The following is a 23,259-nucleotide window of genomic DNA, read 5'->3' as shown; positions in this document are numbered from 1 at the left end:
CCATTAAGGCCTTCTATTTCAAGCTGGACATGGCTTCATTGGTGTGAGTAAGCTTTAAACTAGCGTAATCCTCACCTCCGGTCCTGACATAGAATGGAAAATTACCTAGCTATCGTAAAGGAAAGTTTACAATTCTATTAAAGACACAGAGGCGTGGATTATTCCCACCCACTGATTGTAGACCAGTACGTCACACCCACGTTTTTTGGAAAAGTATGGGATGTGATACTTGATTCAAAGTAAGTAATGATATAAAGTTACATGATGGTTTTCATAAGTTGTGATATGTTATTAAGTGAATGTAGGATGTTTTCAAAGCTAATCCTATTTATACACTGATTCATCTAAACAAGAGTAGGAGGCTCAGATGAACTAGGGATCGTCGCATAAAGAGGGAGAATAGACAATGACAAGGGACTTTACTGTGATGAACTGATGATTGACTAGATGTTATATGAATGTGTTTATTATTTCTACCTCCCCTAGTGTTCATGGGAAAGATAGTCAGCTGATGTTCCTTGTGGCTGCTGTTAATAAAAAACAAAGAAACAGTATAATCCTCACCTTCTGGTCCTTAATAGAATTGAAAGCTTTCCTTTACGATAGCAAGGTAAGTTTGTATTGTCCACCTGATGGTCTTTAGTACAATTGATGAGAAAGCTCAAAGCTCTTTTATGGTCTAGTTGATGGAGTCTCTCCTCCTCTTTTGAGGGATGAGACAGGGTAAAGAAGGCTGGGAGAGTGATAGATTGCCCAACATGAAAAAGAGTCATGACTTTTGGAAAGAGGGCTGAGGGTGGAATAAGGCAACTCCAGAGAGAGAGTCTGGAGCTCAGTCAAGAGACGAGCCGAAGTGATCGTGACAAGGGAGACCGTAAAATTGAAAAAACAGCCGTGCATCAGCCTGAAGGGAGTACACACGAGAAATTAATTACCAAATTAAGGCCCCACTATGGCATCAGAAACAGTTTGGGAGGGAATATATGTTGCAAACATTTAAGAAAACTCATCACAGCAGGTGAATTCAACAAGGACCGGTGGTTGGGTAAACGAAGTAAGGCCTAAAGGGTCGACAAATAATCTTTAACAGTTCCAATGTAAGGCTTTGCTGGACTAAAGACAAAACAAATAACAAAATACCAAACAGTTTGTTTGTAAAGAGTCTGTTCAAGAGTCTGGCCTAAACAGACTTCGTGGAAGGGCACCTGGCAGCCAGAATGACTTCTACCACTTCGGGTGGCAAATCAAACAAAGCCAACTGCAGCTGCTTAATCTCTCCGCATGGAGACATAGATTGCGCAGGTTTGGGTGGAAAGCCCTGCCCTGATTCTGTGACATCAGATCCTCTTTAAGAAGATCTTGATCGCAGGACAGATGCTCATACTCAAATATTCCAGATACTATATTCTCCTGGCATGACGTGGGCTGGGACATTCCAGATCTTCTTCTCAATTTGGGGTAGAAGAGCAGAAACGGTAAGGCATATGTTCCACTCCAGCTGACATGCATCTCTCAGTGAGAGCCCTTGCAGAGATTCCAACATGCAAACGTTTCTAGACTGTGGTGAAGAGACCTAGTCTGGGTTTGCCCCATTATCAGAAGACGCCATGTGCCACCTCAGAGTGCAGACACCATTCTGGATCCGCCAGGTACTGCCAGCTGAGCTTATATGCCTGGTGTTCACTCACCAGGTGGATCACAATCAGAGAGATGCCCAGAGAGATGCCCTGATGTTTGAACCACGACCAAAGGTGCTAAGTTTCTAACACAGGACCTGGGACCCCACTCTACCCTGCTTGTTGCAGTACCATATGGTGGTGTTGTCTGTGAGAAACTGTACCAGCCTACCCTTACTAAAGGAAGGATAAAGTCCTTTCAAGGCTTATTGGAGAACTGACAAAACATAGTAAAGTGTAGGGTGTCTTGTGGAGATAATAAGTCGCAGCGATGAGGACCCAAATTTCTGATGTCAATCGATGCATTAGGGACCACCAACAACCTAGGTAATAAATTGAAACTAAATCTTGTAAGCAAGAATCGATATGAGCAATTGCTAACAGATAGAATGTATGGTTCGATAGCAGGTAAGGTTTTCAGGAAAATTTACCCTCAAACTGAAGGCTTTGATAGTTCCTCTTCTTCTCTTAAAGACAGTTGCCACATGAGAAAATGTTTACGGGTCCAAGCCAGCACCATTTGTAAAAGAGCCAGGGCTATCAAATATGGTCCATCTACGTATATTGACAAGAGTACCTTACATATTTCAACAATGGAATAGACTGCCATTTTATCTAAAGTAAGACAATTGCTTAAAATAGTTGATTCTACCATGTATTATGTGAATATATATGCACACATGTGTGTGCTGCTATTTTTATTTGAAGTGTTTAGTCATACGTGAAAAATGGTGCAAAAGGATCAGAGCTCCTTCTCTCAATTTGTGGGAAGGGCAATGTTTAATTAATTTTTTTTAAATACCCCTCAAACACTGAAACCTGATTCAGTCTCATGCTTCATCATTGGGGTCTTCCCGCCCCTCTATGGGATGGGCCGTGCTACGACTTAAGTAGAAGCAGGAGCACTTTATTCAGTGATTGGTGAGTATGTGTAGTGCGTGGGAGCGTGAAAAGAAAATGTGAGATGATTAAAAATTCTCTAGCTAGTGGAATGAAAATACTTTATTGTATTCCCTGGCTGAGAATAGTGAATGTGGGGAGGTGTAGATGGTGTACTATAATGAGTCACCTCCTACAAGGTCAACATGTTTCAGAAGGCATCCCTATGGCTTTCTTCCTCAGGACCAAAAAACTGATCCCTGTTACACCTCAATGGGTGATAGAATAAATGTACATATGCGTGATAGTCACAAACTCTGTCCTTTGTTCCCTGTTATGGGAGTAGAAAAATATACCACTTATATATCTTAAGAACCTGAAAAGAAAAATATTTTGGATAAATCATGGCTATCATCATTTATCTTTATCTATGCACATCACCATCACATGGAAAGTTTTAAACTTTTTTGTGATATATTTCTCTTGTGCATCTCTGTTGTAGGTAATGGTACCATTTGGTAAATAAACTCTACTCATAAATCATCTGAAAGAACACTCCTTGTATTTTCTAGTGCCCAGTTCCGCATTTATTCAACATTCTTTCATACATATGTATCTCCTAGCAAGATACATCTTATGTTACAATACATCCATACATAAAGGAAGTATTTGTACACTTCTATTGTGCCCTAAAAGGTGACAGATTAATGTTCACAGCAAACGAGCACTCGCATTTATACTCCCATGACGAGCCTTGGAAAAAAATGAGAGAAGTTTGGCAAAAGTCTGTGCACTCGTCCTGTTAAACTGTGATCTCAGGGTGTGTCTTTTTTAAAGAAAATGGTATTCATGCTCTCAAAAGGACGTGCTATAATAATACATACTTTAGAATTTAATCGTTATCGCTCCATGAACTCACACGAGCAGTGTAGGGCGCCTTCAAATAGACACTGTGGGTATTTTAAAAGAACAGAAGGAAAAACAAGGTTTTAACGCGAGGGTGGTTTTTAAACAAACAAGAGTGGTCTCTTTGGCTTTTTTAAGGACATGTCATTGTCCTACTTACATGCTGGAAGGAGCGCGATCACCGAAGGAAGTACCTTCTCGTGGCTCGTTGGAACCTAACTGAGGTTTGTCAGAACCCGGTCTTTTAAAGTGCGAGGCATGCTTGATAGGAAACAGGTAAGAGTATCCGTGATTTGGTGGTACACACCAGACCAAAAGAAAGAAGAGAAGAACAGACAATGCAAACCACTTTAATGCCCCCAATCTCTGGGCATCATCCCTGTGGAATGTGCAATGTTTGCAAACTATCTAAGAAAAGCAAAGAAATCTTGTTCCATGATGGAACCAAATGGGACCAAAGAAGATTCACAACATGCAATTCAAAAAATGTGGTTTATCTGATCACGTGCCCATGTCTTTTGGAATACGTAGGAATGAACACACGCCCTGTCAAGGTAAGGATAGAGGAACACAAAAGTAACATTAAATGCAAAAAGAGTACCACCAAAATGGAGCCCATTTTTGGGAAAAAGGCCATAAGTGGGAAGATCTCTCATGGAAAGTAATCGAACAAATCCAAAACGAAAGGTGTTTGTTTGAAAAAGAACAACGGTGGGTATTCCGTTTGAGGACTCATGAGAAAGGCCTGAACGATGAGATTCCTTGGAACCAGCTCTGATGTATACAAAATCTAACACAGGAATCCCCTGGCAACTAATGATCAACCAAAACGTTGATAGACTCATAAGGAGTATACAGTACTACAATCACCCCCATAACTAATACTGAACAAATAGGAGGTTTATGCCCTTGGAAACTGGGTTTCTTCCTTTTTCTTCCTTTTTTTCTTTTTTAGAGAAACTATAATTTTTTAAACCTGAGTGTACACACACTCTATTTTTAAATATACATGTTTTTTGCGTTTCAATCCTAATCCTCTGAAAGGAAAATTATTTTTCCAGTTAATATTTTTCCAGCCTCTAGCGTTCTACTGCTGGGATTTTTTCTTTACCTTTTTTCCATTAGGTTATCCATCTTTCATAATTTGACCCCCGTGTTTTTTCAAAAAACCCACATACATGAATGCACGTCTGCAATGACTCCATCCGTGCATCTCTAGCGCAACAATTTGTTTTTCTTTTTTGTTTAATAATTCCTTTGAATTTAACCTTCATTTGGCTGCCTTTTGAAACTCCTCCAAATTAAGCCTCAAAACAATCAAATATATGCTTGCTTTTTCAACCGATTCAGTGTTAATCGTTCCAACAGGAAATGGATCAAAATTAACCCTGTTTTGGGTCCATTTACCGGCAGCCATCTTTAAAAATTACATGGTCTAGTGTTTTTTCAACCGATTCAGTGTTAATCATTCCAACAGGAAGTGGATCAAAATGAACCCTGTTTTGGGTCCATTTACCGGCGGCCATCTTTAAAATTTCAAGGTCTAGTGTTTCCAGCCACACCTGTTTCCTATCAAGCATGCCTCTTTGCACTTTATAAGACCGGGCTCTGGCAAACCTCAGTTAGGTTCCGACGAGCCACGAGAAGGTACTTCCTTTGGTGATCGCGCTCCTTCCAGCATTTCAGTAGGACAATGGCATGTCCTTAAATAAGCCAAAGCGAACACGCTTGTTTGTTTAAAAACCACCCAGGCGTTAAAACCTTGTTTTTCATTCTGTTCTTTTAAAATACCCACAGTGTCTATTTGAAGGCGCCCTACACCGCTCGTGTGAGCTCATGGAGCGATAACGATTACATTCTAAAGTATGTATTATTATGGCATGTCCTTTTGAGAGCATGAATACCATTTGTTTTTTTTTAAAAAGACACACAATGAGATCAGAGTTTAAAAGGACGAGTGCACAGACTTTTGCCAAACATCTCCCAATTTTTCCAAGGCTCGTCATGGGAGTATGAATGCGAGTGTTTGTTTGCTCTGAACATTAATCTGTAACCTTTTGGGGCACAATAGGAGTGTACAAATACTTCCTTTATGTATGAATGTATTGTAACATAAGATGTATCTTGCTAAGAGATACATATGTATGAAAGAATGTTAAATAAATGTGATACTGGGCACTAGAAATCACAAGGAGTGTTCTTTCAGATGATTTATGAGTAGAGGATATTTACCAAATGGTACCATTACCTACAACAGAGTTGCACAAGAGAAATATATCACAAAAAAGCTTAAAACTTTCCACGTGATGGTGATGTGAATAGATAAAGATAAATGATGAAAGCCATGATTTATCCAAAATATTTTTCTTTTCAGGTGCTTAAGATATACAAGTGGTATAATTTTCTACTCCCATAACAAGGAACAAGGGACAGTGTTTGTGACTATCAAGCATATGTACATTTATTCTATCACCCATTGAGGTGTAACAGGGATCGTTTTTTTGGTCCTGAGGAAGAAAGCCAAGGGGATGGCTTCTGAAACATGTCGACCTTGTAGGAGGTGACTCATTATAGTACACCATCTACACTTACACACTTTTACTATTGTCAGCCAGGGAGGACAAAGTATTTTCGTTCTAGTAGCCAGAGAATTTTTATCCATCTCACATTTTCTTTTTGCGATCCCACGCACTACACATACTCACCAATCACTGAATAAAGTGCTCCTGCGTCTACGTAAGTCGTAGCAGGCCCCGTCCCGTAGAGGGGCGGGAAGACCCCAATGATGAAGCATGACACTGAATCAGGTTTTAGTGTGTGAGGGGTATTTTACAATTTTTTGAAACATTGCCCTTCCCACAAATTGGAGAAGGAGCTCTGATCCTTTTGCACCATTTTTCACGTTTGACTAAACACTTCAAATAAAAATAAAAATAGCAGCACACACATGGGTGCATATATATTCACATAATATATGGTAGAATCCCTATGTTGGATAACTGTATCAAGAGGAGGACGATTCTACCTTTATCCTCTTCACTCCCTCCTTTGATTTTTTGATAATTGTTTAAAATAGCCCTAGTCAGCCTACACTCAGGTCTAACCAATATAGTGACCAATCTTAAGAGAGGACAAAGACCTTTTAGGCTTCTAAGATAATTAAGACCTAGTTCTTGATGCACAATAAAAGAAGGAATAGACTGAGGGGCACTCAAGACACTCCTAAAAAAAATATTTTCAACAAGTTGCAGGGTGGAAACAGCTGCATAACCACAGATGTCACAGCAATAGGCAACCAAGAACACACACTTCACCCACTATACTTTAAACAGGGCACTTACTGGCTTTTTACCGAACTTAGAGGATGCAATAGACCTTAAAAACACATTCTTTTTAGTTAAGAAGAGAGGGAACCAGGTGGCAGTACCGTAAAAAATGACTCTAAGTTACGGATAGGAGGTGGCCCAAGCGAGTTCAGGACCTTGAATGTGAAAGGTTCTAGTACTGGTGTTCCTAGGACCCTTTTTTAATTAAGATCACACAGAGTATAGAGTAGCCAGATGCAGAAAGAAGGCAAGAAAGAAGAACTAGAAGAAATAGTTGGGGGCACTACAAGTGTTTAGACGAGGACCCTCACTCACCCGAGGGTGACATGCTTCAGAATTGGGTCCCTCCACTCTCTGGGACCACAAGGTACCCAGTGTGGGCTACAACTTTCCACAGGAAAGGAGTATGAGTGTTTTAGTAACACGCCTAAGTGTAAACCCCTCAAGGGTGAAAGTAAGGGGCAGAGTGCAAATGAAAAAGTGATTTAAAACTATCTCAACAAGGACAAAACAACTTTTTTCCTATGTCCTCGTGGATAGAGGTGAAAAACATAGTGCAGCAGGGTTATGGATGTTCACCCTGTATACGGTCAACATGTTTCTGCCATGCGTGACTTAGATGTTCCAGGCATTCTTCAGGACTATGGTAAATGTTCACTCTGCTGTGTAAATGTCTATAAATTATAAATAATAAATAACAAAACAATCAAAAAGTATACTCAGGCCTATATCTTTATCAATCATGCACAACGGCAGCGGGTTGATGAATAGGTCAAAGGACCCAATGGCAGTGTATAAGGTCCAACTCTACCATCTACAGAGTATTTTCACACGTAGGACTCTCTTATGTGCGGGGAACGCCTGTCCTCCATAGAGACCCTGATTCCTAGGATCCGCCATCAAAACTAAAGACTTATTAAAATTAGAGGTAAGGGCTACTGCATACAACTGAGTTCAATAAAGTTTGAAATCCTGGCACAGGTTTGGCAAGCAGAATCACGTAGTCTGCATAGAAAAATGCAGGAAGTAGGCAGTATGTAAGTGGGCCCCTCTCCTAACCCAAAATACGCCCGTACAAGAACCATCATTGGTGCTATAGTCATTTTTACACTCACAGCGTGGCTGGAAAGAATTCTTGCCCCGACTGTTCTATAGAATGTGGAGGATTCTGGGAGATGCAGCAAAATTCACTAGTAATCCAGGAAGTAGGATTGAGATTCAAACAGCAGATTGTCACGGTGAGCACTATCATGGGTGGGGTAAAATGCCAAGAGTATATGTAAACAGTATATGACAAAGGGTGAAAGCCTGCAGTGAGAAATATAGCTGAACATACCTCCATTTCTGTTTAATGACTAGTATTGCCTTAGTTTGTCTCCAGGATCATGCTAACTACTAGGAAATTAGACTAAAATAAGTATTACATTCTATGGAGAAGGATGTTGACAAAAAATGTCGGTGTCAGGCAGAATATTTAACTTTAAAAAACTATATATGCACAGTGGGAATAGACGAGTATGCCCTCTCACTGTGATGCTACTGACTGTTTTGTGTATCTGTCCGCCTACAAGGGTGAGCTTCCTTTGTAGTGCAGTAGGTTCTCAACACCCTGCAGGAGCCGCAACACCGTCTGTGCGGAAGGACTACAGACAGAGCTGTGTGTCAGCTACTTCTGATACTTGGCTTGCTAGCCTGCCACTGCACTTTCACATAGAAAATAGCCAGACCTAGTGGCTTTACCAATGCGTGTTATTAAGAAAAACTGTTAAAAGTACAAGCTGAGTTCTAGTTTGGTGAGGGTGCTCACTGGGGAAACCCTCAGGACCCTTAACACATGCTGCTGCCTTTCGTAATGTAAACACTGGGGGTTTGGTCTGATAAGGCAGGTTCTACTCAAGACAACATGAGTATACCAAGGAGGTGAGGTCCGAGAAGCTCAACTTCTCTCTGCACATTTAACAAACCTTTTCTGAGTCCATCATGGTGGTGCAGTATGATGTGTCCTCGTTATAGAAGGCCCGATTGTCCACTCTCAATATTTACTTAACACTTATATTTATTTATTTTACTAAACATTTCACTCAGTGTTCAGACAGATTTAGGGTATCTTTTGTAGCCTTAAGGGTATTGAAAGCATACAAGAAGGGAGGAAATAGGACACAGAGCACTCGAAAGAGGAGGGCTTCAATGCTTTTTCTGCCTGCTTGAGAATTTGAGTTTATTTTTCTTACATTCGAGCATGATAAATTTTGGGGCCTGCATATTCGAAAATGCAGCAAGCTTTATGAGGGAGCCATTTAGGTTGTGTTGGCACATCATCATCAATAGCTTTATTTCGACAGCTTGTGTCATAAAAGCATTGTTTGGCATTTGTACAAAGGATAAAAACATGAATTCCTAACAACGAAACTTTAAATCGCTAAGGATGTGATTATACAGCATTTTAACAAAATTTAAAAGTCTACGAAAAAGACAAATGGCGCTAAAAACATCATGGCATAAAATGTATATACAGATTAAAACGAATTCGTACCCTAACAAATCCCCAAGCTAGATATGTGAAAAATGGCGAAGGTAAAAATAATGAGTATGACAATTCGTCACGGCCATTCTATATAATGTACTGGTGTTATGTCCCTCATGAGAGATGTTCTAAAATGAGAAAGGGTTGCAAGCTAATCTACAAAGTTATTTAAAAGGAGATCACATAAAACTTTATTGCCGCATGGGTAGAGCAAGGCCTAGGGTAGGGTCGCCCCTCGCAGGGCTTTGTGCCTACATAGCCAAGCGTGACTCAAGAACTTGGTCACCCCACAAGAAAAGAGGACAATAGGTTCAGATTTTAAATTGAGGAGGGCAGCCCGATGATCACAAGTGCCCATGCCACTGCATATAGGTCTCAGCCAATTAGTCCTAGCAATCTTATAGGCTGGGCAAGCGAACATGACATGGGCAACACTCTCCAGCAGTGCTCCACAGCAAGGGCAGCTTTCTGTTCTGTTATTGACTGAGTGCCACTTTGATGTGACGGCATTGACAGGGAGGGAGTCATACCTAAACTGGATATACAGTGCCCTATCCCGTGGGACCTGGATCACGTCCAAGTAAGGCTCCCATCCTCTAGTGTGCTTACCAATGAGGAATTCATCTGTTAATCTCCCTCTACGTGGGTTGCTAAGCTCCTGTTGGACAACCCAGTCCCAATAATGGAGCTTAAGGTGCTCCTTGCTCGAGGGTATTTGGGTGTCCCAGGACTTTTTAAGGCCAAGTAGTATCATGGTTTTCTTTACGTATGATATCCACTTAACCCTGTTGCCTACATCTAAATTCATTACCTCCGTTAGGGCTGCAGTGCAGTTGTCAAGTTCAGAGGTACGCCTCAGGCGAGCCCAGAAGAGCAAAGCGATACCCAAGGGGATGATGGACGGAGCGTTTGAGCAAATCAAACACTCCGAAGAGCAAAGGGCGGAGCTTGGAGATGTCCTTGATCGACCGTTTGCCCATGTCATACTTTAGAGGTGTTAATGGAGTGTTGCATGGAACTGATACCAAATCGCTCAGGAACTTATGTTCAGACTTTTTGAACCCCCATAGCTTGGCTCCGTAAGGGGCAGAGTTAACTGCCTTAGCATCATAGACTACGATAGCCGGGGCAACCGGCCTGCTGTACAAGGAGCGATGTTCCTTGGTTATTGCCCCGGTAACCCGTTTGTGGTTTAAAAGCATTTTTCAAGGTGGGACCCCCAATGCATTTTATCAGAGAGTCGGATACCAAGGTACTTGAAAGTTCTAACTCTCTTCAAGGGGGTGCCATTCAAGGTAAGATTGTTCCTGAAGGATTTGTGAGGGTTAAAGGCCATGAGCTTTGTTTTGGTGGTGTTAATAACTAAACCTCGTGATTCACTGAAGGATTGGTAATTGTTCATTAGTTTTTGGAGCCCAGATGGAGTCTTTGACACCAACAAGGTGTCACCAGCGAATAGGAGCATCAGCACTTTGTCGCCCGCCAGGATTGGGGCATCAGCTGGGTCTTCCTGGAGAAACCTCACCACCCCGTTCACGTATAGAGAGAACAGGGTGGGGGCCATCACGCAACCCTGGCGGACTCCCTTGCCTACGGGGATCTGCTCTGTCAGCTGACCTTGGGCTCCCCATCTCACCTGGCCATAGGTGTTCCCATGGAGACGAATCAGTAGATTGAGAATGCCCATGTCTCCGAGGGTCCGCCACAAACTGGTCCTAGGGACCAGATCGAATGCTGTCTTAAGAACAATAAATGCCAGGTAGAGACTACCCTTTCCAATAAGAACCACCTTCCAAAATATGAGCAGTAGCCTGAAAGCCTGATCGATTGTCCCAGTGCTGGCACATCAGTAATGTGGTCCTGTTTCCTAGATTCCATAACCAATGTAGTAGCTGTGTGAAGAGCTGCTCTGACAGGTGTTTTCTGGGTAACAGGGATGCATGACTGTGGGAATCGATATGTGGTTGTTTAAGCAGAAGGTGACCAGCTACTGCAAGGCTTGTTTAAGGTCCTTCTTTTAGAAGAATTGTAGAAACATAGTGAATTATCTCAGTGCATAAGCTTGCTTTATTGGGATTTAATTTTAGTTCAATATTTGGCTGAAGCAAATGTTAGTATAATTATAAGAATTATCTAGTATACTGTGATAGTGATGTAACATGCGCACTCTTCCATGTAGGATCTTATGGTACACAGGTCTTACAGTACACTCATCATATTTAACGGACAATAATGGTAAACCCAGTTGATTACGTATCTGAATCACCTTCCTTGCATGACTTATTTGTCTCCTCGTCATATTTACCTTACTTTTTCAGAGTACGCTATGGAGGTCTGAAGCTTCAGCAGAGCAATGTCATAGTCCTTGGTGGTGTAATTCCACTTCTCATGCTGTACGATCTTCTCAACCATCACAGACTGCTTTTCTTTGGTGGAGAGGATTCCTTGCCAAACAAACAAAAAACTTGTCATTAGAATGTTGGGCACATGTGATGGAGCGGGTAAAATGTTTTCTTTTTATATACCCAATCCATTTATATATGTTTGTATTAAAACGACTAATGATTAATCATAACAATTAATGAAGTATGGATTTCAATACTAGTCAACCTTATTAACTAAGAGAATATACGTGGGATTGCTTTGCATGGCTAAGGATAATATGTAAATTAAGTCTGTATGCATATTAATAGGATAAACGTTGCTTATGTTATGTTTTCGTGAATTCTGCTTAAATAAACACGTATTAATGGCTTTGGACGTGGCATATGGCTAGATAAATGCATACACATATGGGTATTAGCAAGGGAAATAACACTGTTTAATCATTTCAATGTATTAATGACGTTTTTTTGTTTCTTTGCTTAAGTTGACCATTTGGGCCTGCTATCAAATGGCCGCTGACTGAATCAGACCTTACGAAGTAAAATCAATGAAGGGAATGGAGAAACGCGCCTGCGCAAACCTCAGCAGCTGTGACCTGCCGGTGAACTGTCATCGCTGTGCCCATCAAGGCTGTACCAGGCGAAGAGCCAACCCTTCAATACAAATTGTTGCAACCTAAACCATGAATTGCCACCGTTCCCATACATTCGATTTGGAACTTTTAGCCTGTGGGAACGACATTGAATGTTACCTGATGAACTAAGATGTACTTTGTCCGTCCAATGAAATGCTCTGAAAAAGACGATTGTAACTTTTTAAATGTAAATTTTAGTATAAATATTAGTAGACTAGAGAGGGTCGTAGCTGAACGCACTCCACCATATCCAGTATCCTGATGGTATGCTGACGGAGAGGACGATGGCTCTGCATGATAGAACAGAACTTTGACGATTTGACTGAGGACCAGATTCTGACTTAGAAAACGACAAATAGCCAGAATAGGTAAATATGACAAAAGATGAAATTTACTAATTAGGTCTAACCTGCATTTGATTTAGATAAAGAAAAGATTAATTGAATTCATGTGTGGTGTTGTTCTTTCATTGAAATGTATTATTGATTGATTTAGGGAATTAAGGAGTCATTAAACTGAATTCAACTAAATGATTCATCACCAAAGTTGGTGCTCTCCTTGATGGGAGGAGGAGGAGAAAGGGATTTCTGTTAGGTGATGTTAGTGAAAAGTTCCCATCGAGGGGAAAGCAGTGTAGTTCGGAACTAAATGTTCATTCCCCTTTTCCTGAATAAAGTGGTACGGATAGATTGATTAGAATGAATGTTGGCGTTATGGGCCCCACCAGCGTGTGATGTGTATGTGTGTGGGTGACTGCGAAATCACTCTGTCTGTGGTAGTAAGGGGAAATTGAGGAACGCGAACTGCACCAGTTATTTCTGGTAGCTAGAGATGGTTTTTATTGTTTTGGTTTAATGATTTTGGCATGTATATAGCTTATCGATTATTGATTGGTATTGATATATGTACTAACACTATATGTTAAAGTCGTATTGAGTTTTATGTTGTCTGTACGGCTTTTGGGATGTAGGAAGTCGGGAATTGGTAACAGTTCCGTAGCAGAGCAGAGGTAAGTGCTGCTCTCGGGAAAGACGGGATTGTGGTTGCCCGTAGGTACACGGGAAAACCGGCTGACAATTGAAGTTGCACGGCGCATTGTCTGGGTTCGATTCGGTAGCATCGCCGAGTGTTACCATTAGTGATATTTTCTGTGTGAGAAAAGTGTGAATGATAGCAAAGGGTTACCTGTGAAATTTTGGTCTTAAGTACCAGGAAACCAATTGGCAGACCGATAACGCTTATCACTGAAAAGGTAGCAGGTGTTCTCTGAGCTTGAGTGATGGACAAAGTAGAGGTAAGCGCTGCTTTGTTAACGTGTGACATCATTCTGTAGTAGGACAGACTGTTCGCTGTTCTCGGAAAAGACAGGATTCTGTGTGAATGAACTACATTTTCTTGTGTGAAAGTGCGTGAATGAAATAGCATTCGGGTTAATTGCGAAACTCTGGGTTTATTTCTCAGGAGCATTGCGTTTCCAACCATGTGTTTTAAATCTGGAGAAACAGTTAATTGATGCTTGGTAGAAGGGTGAAGTAGAGGGATGTGCTACTTTATCAACGGAAGTAACAATTCTGTGGTAGGGCAGAGGTAAGCGCTGCTCTCGGGAAAAACAGGATTCTCGTGGGAAAGGTCTATTGCTATTCTGTGGTTAGCGAAGCAGACAATGGAGATGTTTATATGTTGTAACTAACAGTATTGTAAAATTGAAACAAAGTCTACCGAGTAGTTTTGTAAAGGAGGGGTAGACTGGAAACAGGAGTCAGGAGCAGGAGCCGCTGCAGCGACTGCTGACGTCAGAAAGACCGCGCTGCGATTGGACAGCTAGTCAGAAGGGTAAAACGCTCTGGATTAGTACGTCAGTGAAAAGCTGCGCTAGGATTGGAGAAATACAGGGTGACGTAGACGCTCCAGGATTGGTGCGTTAGTGTGAGTCGCGCTGGGATTTGAGGTTTGTGACAGTGACGTAGCGCGCCAGGATTGGTGCGTGAGTGAGAGTCGCGACGCGATTGGACTAAAGATCGTGCAGTTGAAGAAAAGACTAAAGGGTTCAGTAGAGAAAGGAAGATGTATTATCATTCACCTGAGAAAAAAAAAGGTCCTTGTTTAGTAAAATAAAAGGATGGTTTGTGAAAGACAAAGAGATTGTGACTAGGGAAGGACAGTTACTTCCTCCGACAAAAACACCCGCATCCTTCATGGTTGCGAAATATGGATACCATACTTGTATTTGAGAAACTTACGGGAGAGAATGATGGCCTTAGATCCGCGGCATAGACCAACACAGTTCGAGGCTTTGACTGAGTGGGAAGACGAGATGCATGAGCGAGAAATGGCAGTAGATATAGATATATGTTTGGACGACCAAATGATCGCGAAACTCATTGTGATCGAATGAGAAGGTGGCGAGACGCAAGTATGACTGAAGGATTGCTTCCCGTAAGAACTATAGGGGAAAGTAAAGGAAGGAAATGTATAGAGAAGAGGCATAATGTAGAACCTAGAAGGTATGGAGCAAATGAGATAGAGGATGATGTCCTGGATGATATGTTTTACAAAAGCCCACCTCCGTACAGACAGGAATCAGAGACGCTGACCTCAGGTACTCCAGTGAGGGAAACTCTGCGAATCATCAAGACAGAGGTTACGACTCCAGAGGTTAAGAGAAGGAATTCTCTTAGGGAAAGAGAGATGGAAAATAAGGTTGAGAGTGAAAATTCGAGGGAATTAACAGAGAAAATAAGAGAATTAACTAAAAATCTAGAAGCAGTTACAGTCCCTGTAACCATAGGTCCAGTTATGCCCATTTTTGAGAAGCAAAAAGAAAGTGAGCATGGTCTAACAGTTCCGTATGTGAGCAATAGACAAGTGGAACAACCCCTAATGAGAGCAAAGGAGAATCCTTGGAGACACACCATGAGTGAAGGTGAATTACATGTGTCAAATAACCCATTTTATAATCCTGATACTGTAGAAAGAAGCAGAATGGTAGGGGGACCAATATTAGAACCACAGAGAATGACAGAACCAGGGAATGTAGAAAAATCAGTAGGTATAACTACAGACGAATTGAGCGAATGGCTGAAGGGCTTGCAAGGCAAAGAGAAAGAATCCCAAACCATTGATGTGGCAAAATTACGCATGGTGTTAGAAGAATTAATAGTAGGGACAATTCCCACAGAAAAGCTGAAAAATTGCCAGGATGAGGAGTTGTTATTCTTATGTAAGAGTGTCACTTGGTGAGCAAAGAATTTACATGACAGGCTAGCAGAAATAGCAAGTGAAATGGGAATTGACATGGACAAGGTAAAAGCCTTACAGAATCCTTACCGAGTGGATTTCACGGAAAAGGATATCGAAAATCTGAACACTGCAGGACGAATAGGGCAGATTAAGGACATAATCACATTGTTGAGGAAATGGGGAGATGTGGACAAATGGAAAAGCAGGTGGTATAGAAAGCGAGATGATACCTCAGACAGAACAATCTCAGCATTTCCTGTGAGAGAAAAGGAAAAGGTAGTGACAGAATTTCCCATGAGAGAGATTCCAGGAGGGGGATATGTGCATGTCCCATGGACAAGACAGGACATTTTGTCATTTACAAATGACTTCCCTCGATTGCGAGAAAAGCCCGTCGAGTGGTACAGACAGGTAGACAGATTTGTAAAGTTGTCAAAGGTACTGTGGATTGATCTAAATAGTTTATTTGATATAATAGTGCCAGCAGACTTATGGGCAGAATGCAAAATAGTCATAGATTGGCCAGCTAAAGAATACCCGAGAGATCCCAAAACAGGAGCACCAGACCCTGAGGTAATGAAGAAATATGAACAAGTTATGGTATTTTTGAAAAATAAAGTACCTCCCAAAGAAACAGATTGGGTTAAAATAGATCGAACACATCAGGAAGTGAAAGAATCAGTTCATGCTTACTATGAAAGTCTAATGCTAGCTTTCAAACAGTTTAGTGGAGATGACAATCTGTGAGAAAAGGATCTAAGTCATTTTGTGTACAGATTTGTGTATGGTTTACGTCCCGAAATTGGGGAAATGATCAAGCAGCACACTGTAGATTAGCAAAGCAAGAAAATTGATGAGATTCTAAGACATGCCAAAGACTTTAGTGATGAGATTGAGGCAAAGCAGCGAAAACTAAAAGAAAAGGCAATGTGGGCTTAAGTGAAAGTCGCAGAAAGACAGGAAGCTCAGCTGGTCGAACAAGCTAATAACCCAGGAATCAAACCGAGATTTGGCCCAGGAAAGGGGAAGGGTAATATAGAAGAAGCTAAAAATAAATTTCCATGCCACAATTGCGGAAGGTTAGGGCATTGGAAATCCGAGTGTAAATATCCACCGAGTACTAATAATGAAAATCCATCATTGAATCCACAGGTGCAGTGTGAGGTGAGTGGCCCACCGCAGCAACAGCAGAAGGCTGTTAATCCACAGAATCAGGTGCCAAAACCGCCATTACCGCAAAGCAGGAATACCCAGAAATATAGCAAGGAAGTGGGATTCTACAATGAAGAACAGGTAAACAAACCGCAACGCGCGAGCGCTGTTTCACAATATTGGCTGCGAAATGACGAGAGTGAGTCAGAGGAGAATTATTGACGGTGCCGAAGAGAGGAAGAAGAGTGCATACTTGGCGCAACTCTAGAAATAGATCAGACAGGACCATTTGTGGATGGGAAAGTTAATGATGAAAACATTACTTTTCTAGTAGACACTGGAGCTACGCGATCTATTGTCAGGTCAGCAGATGTGAAGAATCTTCCTCTCTCGGATGAAACAATCCAAGTAGTTGGTGTGTCAAACACCCAGATTAGGACCTACCTTACCGAACCGGTAAAGGTTAAAATAGGGAAATTCACAGACATGCACCGATTTTTGGTGTGCGATACCAGTCCTGTGAATTTGCTAGGAAGGGATCTTCTGTGCAAAATGAATTGCACTATATTCTGTACTCCAGATGCAATAGCATTTGAGACACCAGATGAGGATGTACTGTATAAAATGACAATAGCTAATCAAGAAAATGAAATTACAGGAACTTATGCAGTATTTAACCCAGATGAATTACCCAAAGAATTGAAGCAGTCAGTGAAGGCAGGAGTCTGGGATTTTACTGGAGAAGATGTAGGCCTTATGAGAAATATAGATCCAGTAAAGATTACACTAAAAGAAGGAGTAATTTATCCAAACATTCCACAATATAGATTGACACCTGAAATAATTGAAGGAGTGACACCTTTGATTGAGAAAATGATTCAACAAGGGGTGTTGAGGGAAATAATGAGCAGTCCATGTAACTCACCTAAAATGGGACTGAAAAAGCCTAATGGGAAGTTCAGGATTGTGCAGGATTTGAGAAAGATTAACAAAATCGTTGTGTCATGTTGTCCCATTGTTCCAAATCCATCAGTGATTTTGTATCAGATTCCCCATGAGGCAGAATGGTACACAGTAATTGATTTGTGTCATGCTTTCTTTTCCATTCCGTTGCATCATGACAGCCAGCCGATTTTGCATTTCGGTTTGGAGAGCGTATTTTGGCATGGTGCCGAATCCCACAGGGGTACACAGAGAGCCCCTCAATTTTCAATCAGTTGCTAAAGAAATCTCTGGAAAGTCTAACCATGCCCGAAAATTCAGTTTTGGTTCAGTATATTGATGACCTATTGGTGGCGTCAAAAACACGCGAAGCTTTTGAAACGGACACAATAGCTTTGCTGAATCATTTGGCAGATGGAGGACTAAAAGTATCTCCGGCAAAATTACAATTCTGTAAAAAAGAAGTACAATATTTGGGACATAACATTGAAAAAGGGCTGAGAAAAGTAACTATAGACAGAATCAGAATTATTAGAGGAATGAGAGCCCCAATGACTCAAAGAGAAGTGAGAATGATCCTAGGGATGGTCCTCAGTGGATAAGTAACTTTTCCCTGATTGCCAAACCATTGGTAAAATTGACGAAAAGTGAGGTTAAAGACCCCCTTGAATTGAACAAAGAAGAATTGGCAGCATTCAGACAATTAAAAAAACAGACTTTGCGAAGCCCCAGCTTTGGGGATGCCAGACTATGAGAAAGAATTTGAATTGTACTTCTTGAGAGAAATGGATGTGCACTCTCAGTGTTCATACAGAAACATGGAAGACAGAGGAGACCAGTTGTATATTTTTCGTCAATGTTAGATCCAGTGGCGGTAGGTTTGCCAGGATGTCTGAAAGCAGTAGCTGCTACCTGCCGAAGCCTAGAGCAGAGTGAAAGCACTGTGATGGGATATCCAGTAAGAGTGTTTGTACCTCATAATTTGGCTATCCTTTTAACAAGGAGCCGAACACAGTTCATGTCACATAGTCGGCTGACTAAGTATGAGAAGGTCATTCTAGGTGCAACCAATGTGAGTCTGGAAAGATGTGTGAATGTGAATCCAGCTACACTTTTACCAGATGCAGAGAGAGTGGAGGTAAGAGATGATGTTGATCATGATTGCTTGGATGTGCTCGACTTTTGCACGAAACCACGACCAGACATAAAAGATTTACCATTGCCAGAAAGTGATTATGTGTTGTTTGTGGATGGATCGTGCTTGAGAACAGACGAAGGATTGTTGAGTGCGGCCTATGCTATATGCACAGTTGCTGCAGTCATAGAAGCATCACACTTGAAAGGAGTTAAATTCCGCTCAAGTAGCAGAACTAGTGGCATTGACAAGGGCATGCAAAATTGGGAAGAATGTAGGAGTGACTGTGATAAGTGACAGCCAGTATGGCTTTGGAGTTATCCACGATTTTGGCCAACTTTGGCTGCAGAGAGGTTTCCTGACCTCAAGTGAAACTCCTATAAAGAATGCAGAAGTGGTGGGAAAATTGCTTGAAGCAATACAGTTGCCAAAAGAACTGTCAGTGGTAAAATGTGCTGCTCATAGTCAAGGTAGTGATTATATCACTACTGGGAACCGATATGGCAATGACATGGCTCAGTACTGTGCCCGAAACCCGTATTCAATCAATAGGGCAAAGGAAAAGGAAATGTTTTCTTGCTCCATAATGTTTACTAACGTTGTGGGAACATGGGAAGAAGTGAGGCAGTTGCAGGATGACGCCGGAGATGAAGAAATGAAACAGTGGGTAAAAGCAGGTTGTGCACCCAGGGAGAAAGATCATGTGTGGGTCTATCGGGATGGAAGACCAGTAATGCCTGATAGCATGATGTCAACCATGGCACGGATGTATCATGGCCAAGAACATCTAGGGAGAGATGCCATGATAAGGGCCTTTAAGTAGACCTGGTACAATGCAAAATTCAGGTTGATAGCAGAGAGTCTCTGTCAAAGATGCCTGATATGTCAGCAGTACAATCCTGGAAGGAAAACAGTAGTGTGTCTAGGCACAATAGGCCGAGAGGGAGGACCCTTCACCAGAATGCAAATAGATTTGATTGAAATGCCCCCTTATAACAAGTTGAGGTATGTTCTGGTGGTAGTTTGTCTGTTCTCCAGGTGGGTGGAGGCATACCCAACAAGAATAAATGATGGAATCACAGTGGCCAAGCTCTTGTTAAGGGAATTCATCCCAAGATTCGGGTTCCCAGTGACCATTGAATCAGACAGAGGAGGACACATTTACAATGAGATCATGGGATTGATTTGTGAAGCATTGGGTGTACAACAAAAACTACATTGTGCCTATCGACCAGAGGCTTCTGGTGTGGTTGAACAAATGAATGGTATGATCAAAAACAGAATAGGGAAAATGTGTTTAGCCACAGGAATGAAATGGCCTGATATCTTGCCTCTAGTCTTGATGACCATCAGATCCACTCCAGACAGAACTACAGGTTTGAGTCCCCACGAAATTATCATGGGACGAGCCATGAGACACATATTTGTTCCAGTCAACAAATTGATGACAATAACTGATGACATGATTTTGGATTACTGTAAAGGCCTGGCTGACGCAGTCCATTCTGTGTTTCACCAGGTTGGAGCGGACGCCACCAACCTTGAGAGAAAACCAGCCCATGACCTGAGCCCAGGTGACTGGGTGAGAATAAAAGTCCACAGAAGAAGGAATTGCTTGGTTCCAAAGTGTGGAAGGCCAAGGCAAGTTATCTTGACCACAACAACTGCCGTGAAGTGTGCTGGACTGAAAAATTGGATACATGCAAGTCACACTTTGAGAGTTCCAAATCCAGCAGATAGAATTGGAAAAGAATATTTCGATGATTCGGAATCAAGTGCTGATTCAGACAATGAGAATACAAAGACAAAAGAAAATCCTGAAAGGGGGGAAACGGAGCCAAGACTAGTTCCAACTCCAAGAGAAGAAATTCTGAGGAAGAGAATACAGATTTCAGATAGTTCAGATTCTGGAGACGAGCAAAACGCCAGTGGTGAGCACCGAAAGAAGAAGAGAAAAGAAAAGAATGTCTCGTCAGAAGTAACATTTACATCAGATGAAAGAGTAGAAGAAGTTCCACCTGAGAAAATTCTTGAAGGAGAAGAAGGGACAGAAATAGAGAGAGAGGGACAGATTTCTGCGGTAGACACTGAGTTAGGTGAAGGGACAATCAGTAAACAGAAAGATTGCGTGTCGGAGACCCGTGGTGGGACAGAAGTAGGGCCAACACAAGAGGTGGAGAAAGTAGCTGGTGGAAAAGAAAAGTCAAATGAGACAGAATCTGAAGACAGTGAACCAGAAGGCCGAGTTCTGAGGAAGAGAACTTGGATCGAAGAAAGAAACAGTAGAGAAGGCAAAACAAGAAGAAATGCTAAAGGAGACCTTTGGCCAAACAAAATAAAGAGACTGAGATATCGATTGACACGAGTTAAACCCTCAAAAGCTGAACAAGTGAACGAAGTAACAAGTCAGCACAAAGAAAAAGAGGGAGAGACAGAAGTGTCTGAAGGAAACAAACGATAGAGAAAACCAAACCAGAAGTATAAGTCACCTGAATGGACGTATGTGGCACTGCCTGAACAAGGAGAAGAGGTAGATAGTCAAGGAAATCCAGAGGAGACTTTACTGAAAGTGGTGGAAGAAGAAGAAACAGCGGAAATCCTGGGAGTTATCCTATCCGATATCGGAAAAGAAGCGGAAGATCAGGAAAATCTGTATGTGGATGATGAGAAGGAAGTAAAAAACGATGAGATGCCAAACTGAGTGATTTCAAGAAAGTCCTTGTAGAAAATATAAATGATTGAATAAGAAATTGAAGGATTTGGATAACCTGATAAGGGCCTAGCTCTTGCAGGGAACATACAAGAAGCGGAATAGAAGAGGCTAATTCAAAAGACACGGTCAATTTAACAAGATGGCTAACATAGATGATAATAAGAGTAGATGTACCTTTATGAGAAGATGGTGCAAAATGTGTTGTTGTTGTACAGGACTATTAATGCTTCTTTGGAGCGTACTCGCTCTTTTGATCTCTTTCAAAGTAACTTTAGATACACTAGAAGGGCATACAGAGAATATGACTAATGTAGTAAAGAATTCACAAAAGGTAGTTCCATTTAAAACAAGTACTGAACATATACACAAGGATAGGTCTATCAAACAAGATCTTTATTAGTATCGCGGGCCATACAACTCATCCACTGCCTACATCCCGTCGGGCCGGCAGGGCTAAAGTACCAGTGCTGGGTGGTATGTGGGAGGAGGTAGAATACACAGCAAGCCGCCTACAACCCCATGAGGGGCCGGCCGCGTCAGGGGGGGGGGGGGCAGCGGTGACAACTCAAGGTGACTTAGATCTCGTTTTTTTTTTTTTTTAATTTTTTTTCCTTTTTAAAACCATTATATAACTGAGAAAGAACTGTGGAAGGGAAACCACCATCATTGAAGTGTGTATTAGGGGATGTACGTCGCGACAGACCGTGTTAGAATATGCAGCAGGGGTGGAGGTCGGGGGGTAAAACGGGGATGTCGTTGCCCATGTGTTCACGTTGCGTCTACTATGGTGGGCCTAGACTCTGCCCCAGTGCTAGGGGCGCATCCGGTCAGTGCGGAGGATAAGTGCAAGCTATTAGGTATTGTGGGAGAAGTATCAGAGTTCGTGGGAACTATTACCCTCCGAGACGGGATTTGAAGGGGGGGGGGGGCGTGTGCGGTGATGGTGGCGCCAAGCGTGTCCCTGTGGGTGGCCAGGCTTGGGTGAATTGAAAGAGTAGTTGAGTCCATTCCATTGCAAGTGGGTACTTTCTGCACCCTCGGGTTTCCTCCTCTCTAATTGCCTCCTCCTCCGCCGCTGCCCATTTCCTCACCGCCCCCGCCCATGCCTCTCTAGATGGCCCTTGGGGGTCTCGCCATTTCATGGCAATGGCCCGTTTAGCTAGCAACAATGTGAGGGAAGCAAAGCGGGTGTGGGCTTTGAGCGGCTTGGGTTTACGGAACAGTCCCAGGGCTACCGCCTCCCAGGAGAGTAGGTCTGGGAGCTTAGTTATCGCCGTGATAGATGTGAGGACGGCCGTCCAATACTGACCCAGTGACGGGCAGCTCCAGAACATATGCTGGAGCCGGGCATCCGGGGATCGGCATCGGGGGCACAAGATAGGTACATCCGGATAAAAACGTTGCAGACGTGCAGGGGTTTGATACGCCCTATGTAAGATATTATACTGGACGTTTTTGAAGCGCGCGTTGCGGGACACTTTTTTGGGGAACTCGAGGGCTTTCTCCCATTCTGTATCATGTAATTGTCTTCCGATGTCCTCCTCCCATTGGGAGCGAAGGGCGGTCAGTGGTTGATTAAGAAGTTGTCTAATAGCCTTGTACAACCAACGGACGAGGTGGCGACCGGAGCCCATGTGGAGGATCGTGTGAATGACCGGGTGTGTCTCCGGCTCTCCTTTGGAGAGGTCCGCATAGGGCTGGAAGTGTGCTATCAACTGCCTGTGGAGTAGGAACTGCCCCGGCGGCA

At 42.2% G+C, this 23,259-nt stretch overlaps 1 protein-coding gene across 3 annotated transcripts in view; it reads right to left on the bottom strand.

The window, feature by feature from the left end:
- Positions 1–23,259, bottom strand: part of LOC146858995 (complement factor B-like) — an 824,021-nt gene that overhangs the window by 181,048 nt on the left and 619,714 nt on the right. For all 3 annotated transcript variants that reach the window (XM_085649642.1, XM_085649643.1, XM_085649644.1), the window contains one exon: positions 11,617–11,755. In XM_085649642.1, the coding sequence (XP_085505768.1) occupies positions 11,617–11,755 (139 nt within the window). The remainder of the gene's footprint in view (positions 1–11,616; positions 11,756–23,259) is intronic.

Source organism: Triturus cristatus, chromosome 3_2 (assembly GCF_964204655.1).
Source record: "Triturus cristatus chromosome 3_2, aTriCri1.1, whole genome shotgun sequence".
Lineage (NCBI taxonomy): Eukaryota > Metazoa > Chordata > Amphibia > Caudata > Salamandridae > Triturus > Triturus cristatus.
The sequence above is the reverse complement of the archived record's forward strand: the minus strand, read 5'-3'. Positions and strand labels throughout refer to the sequence as shown.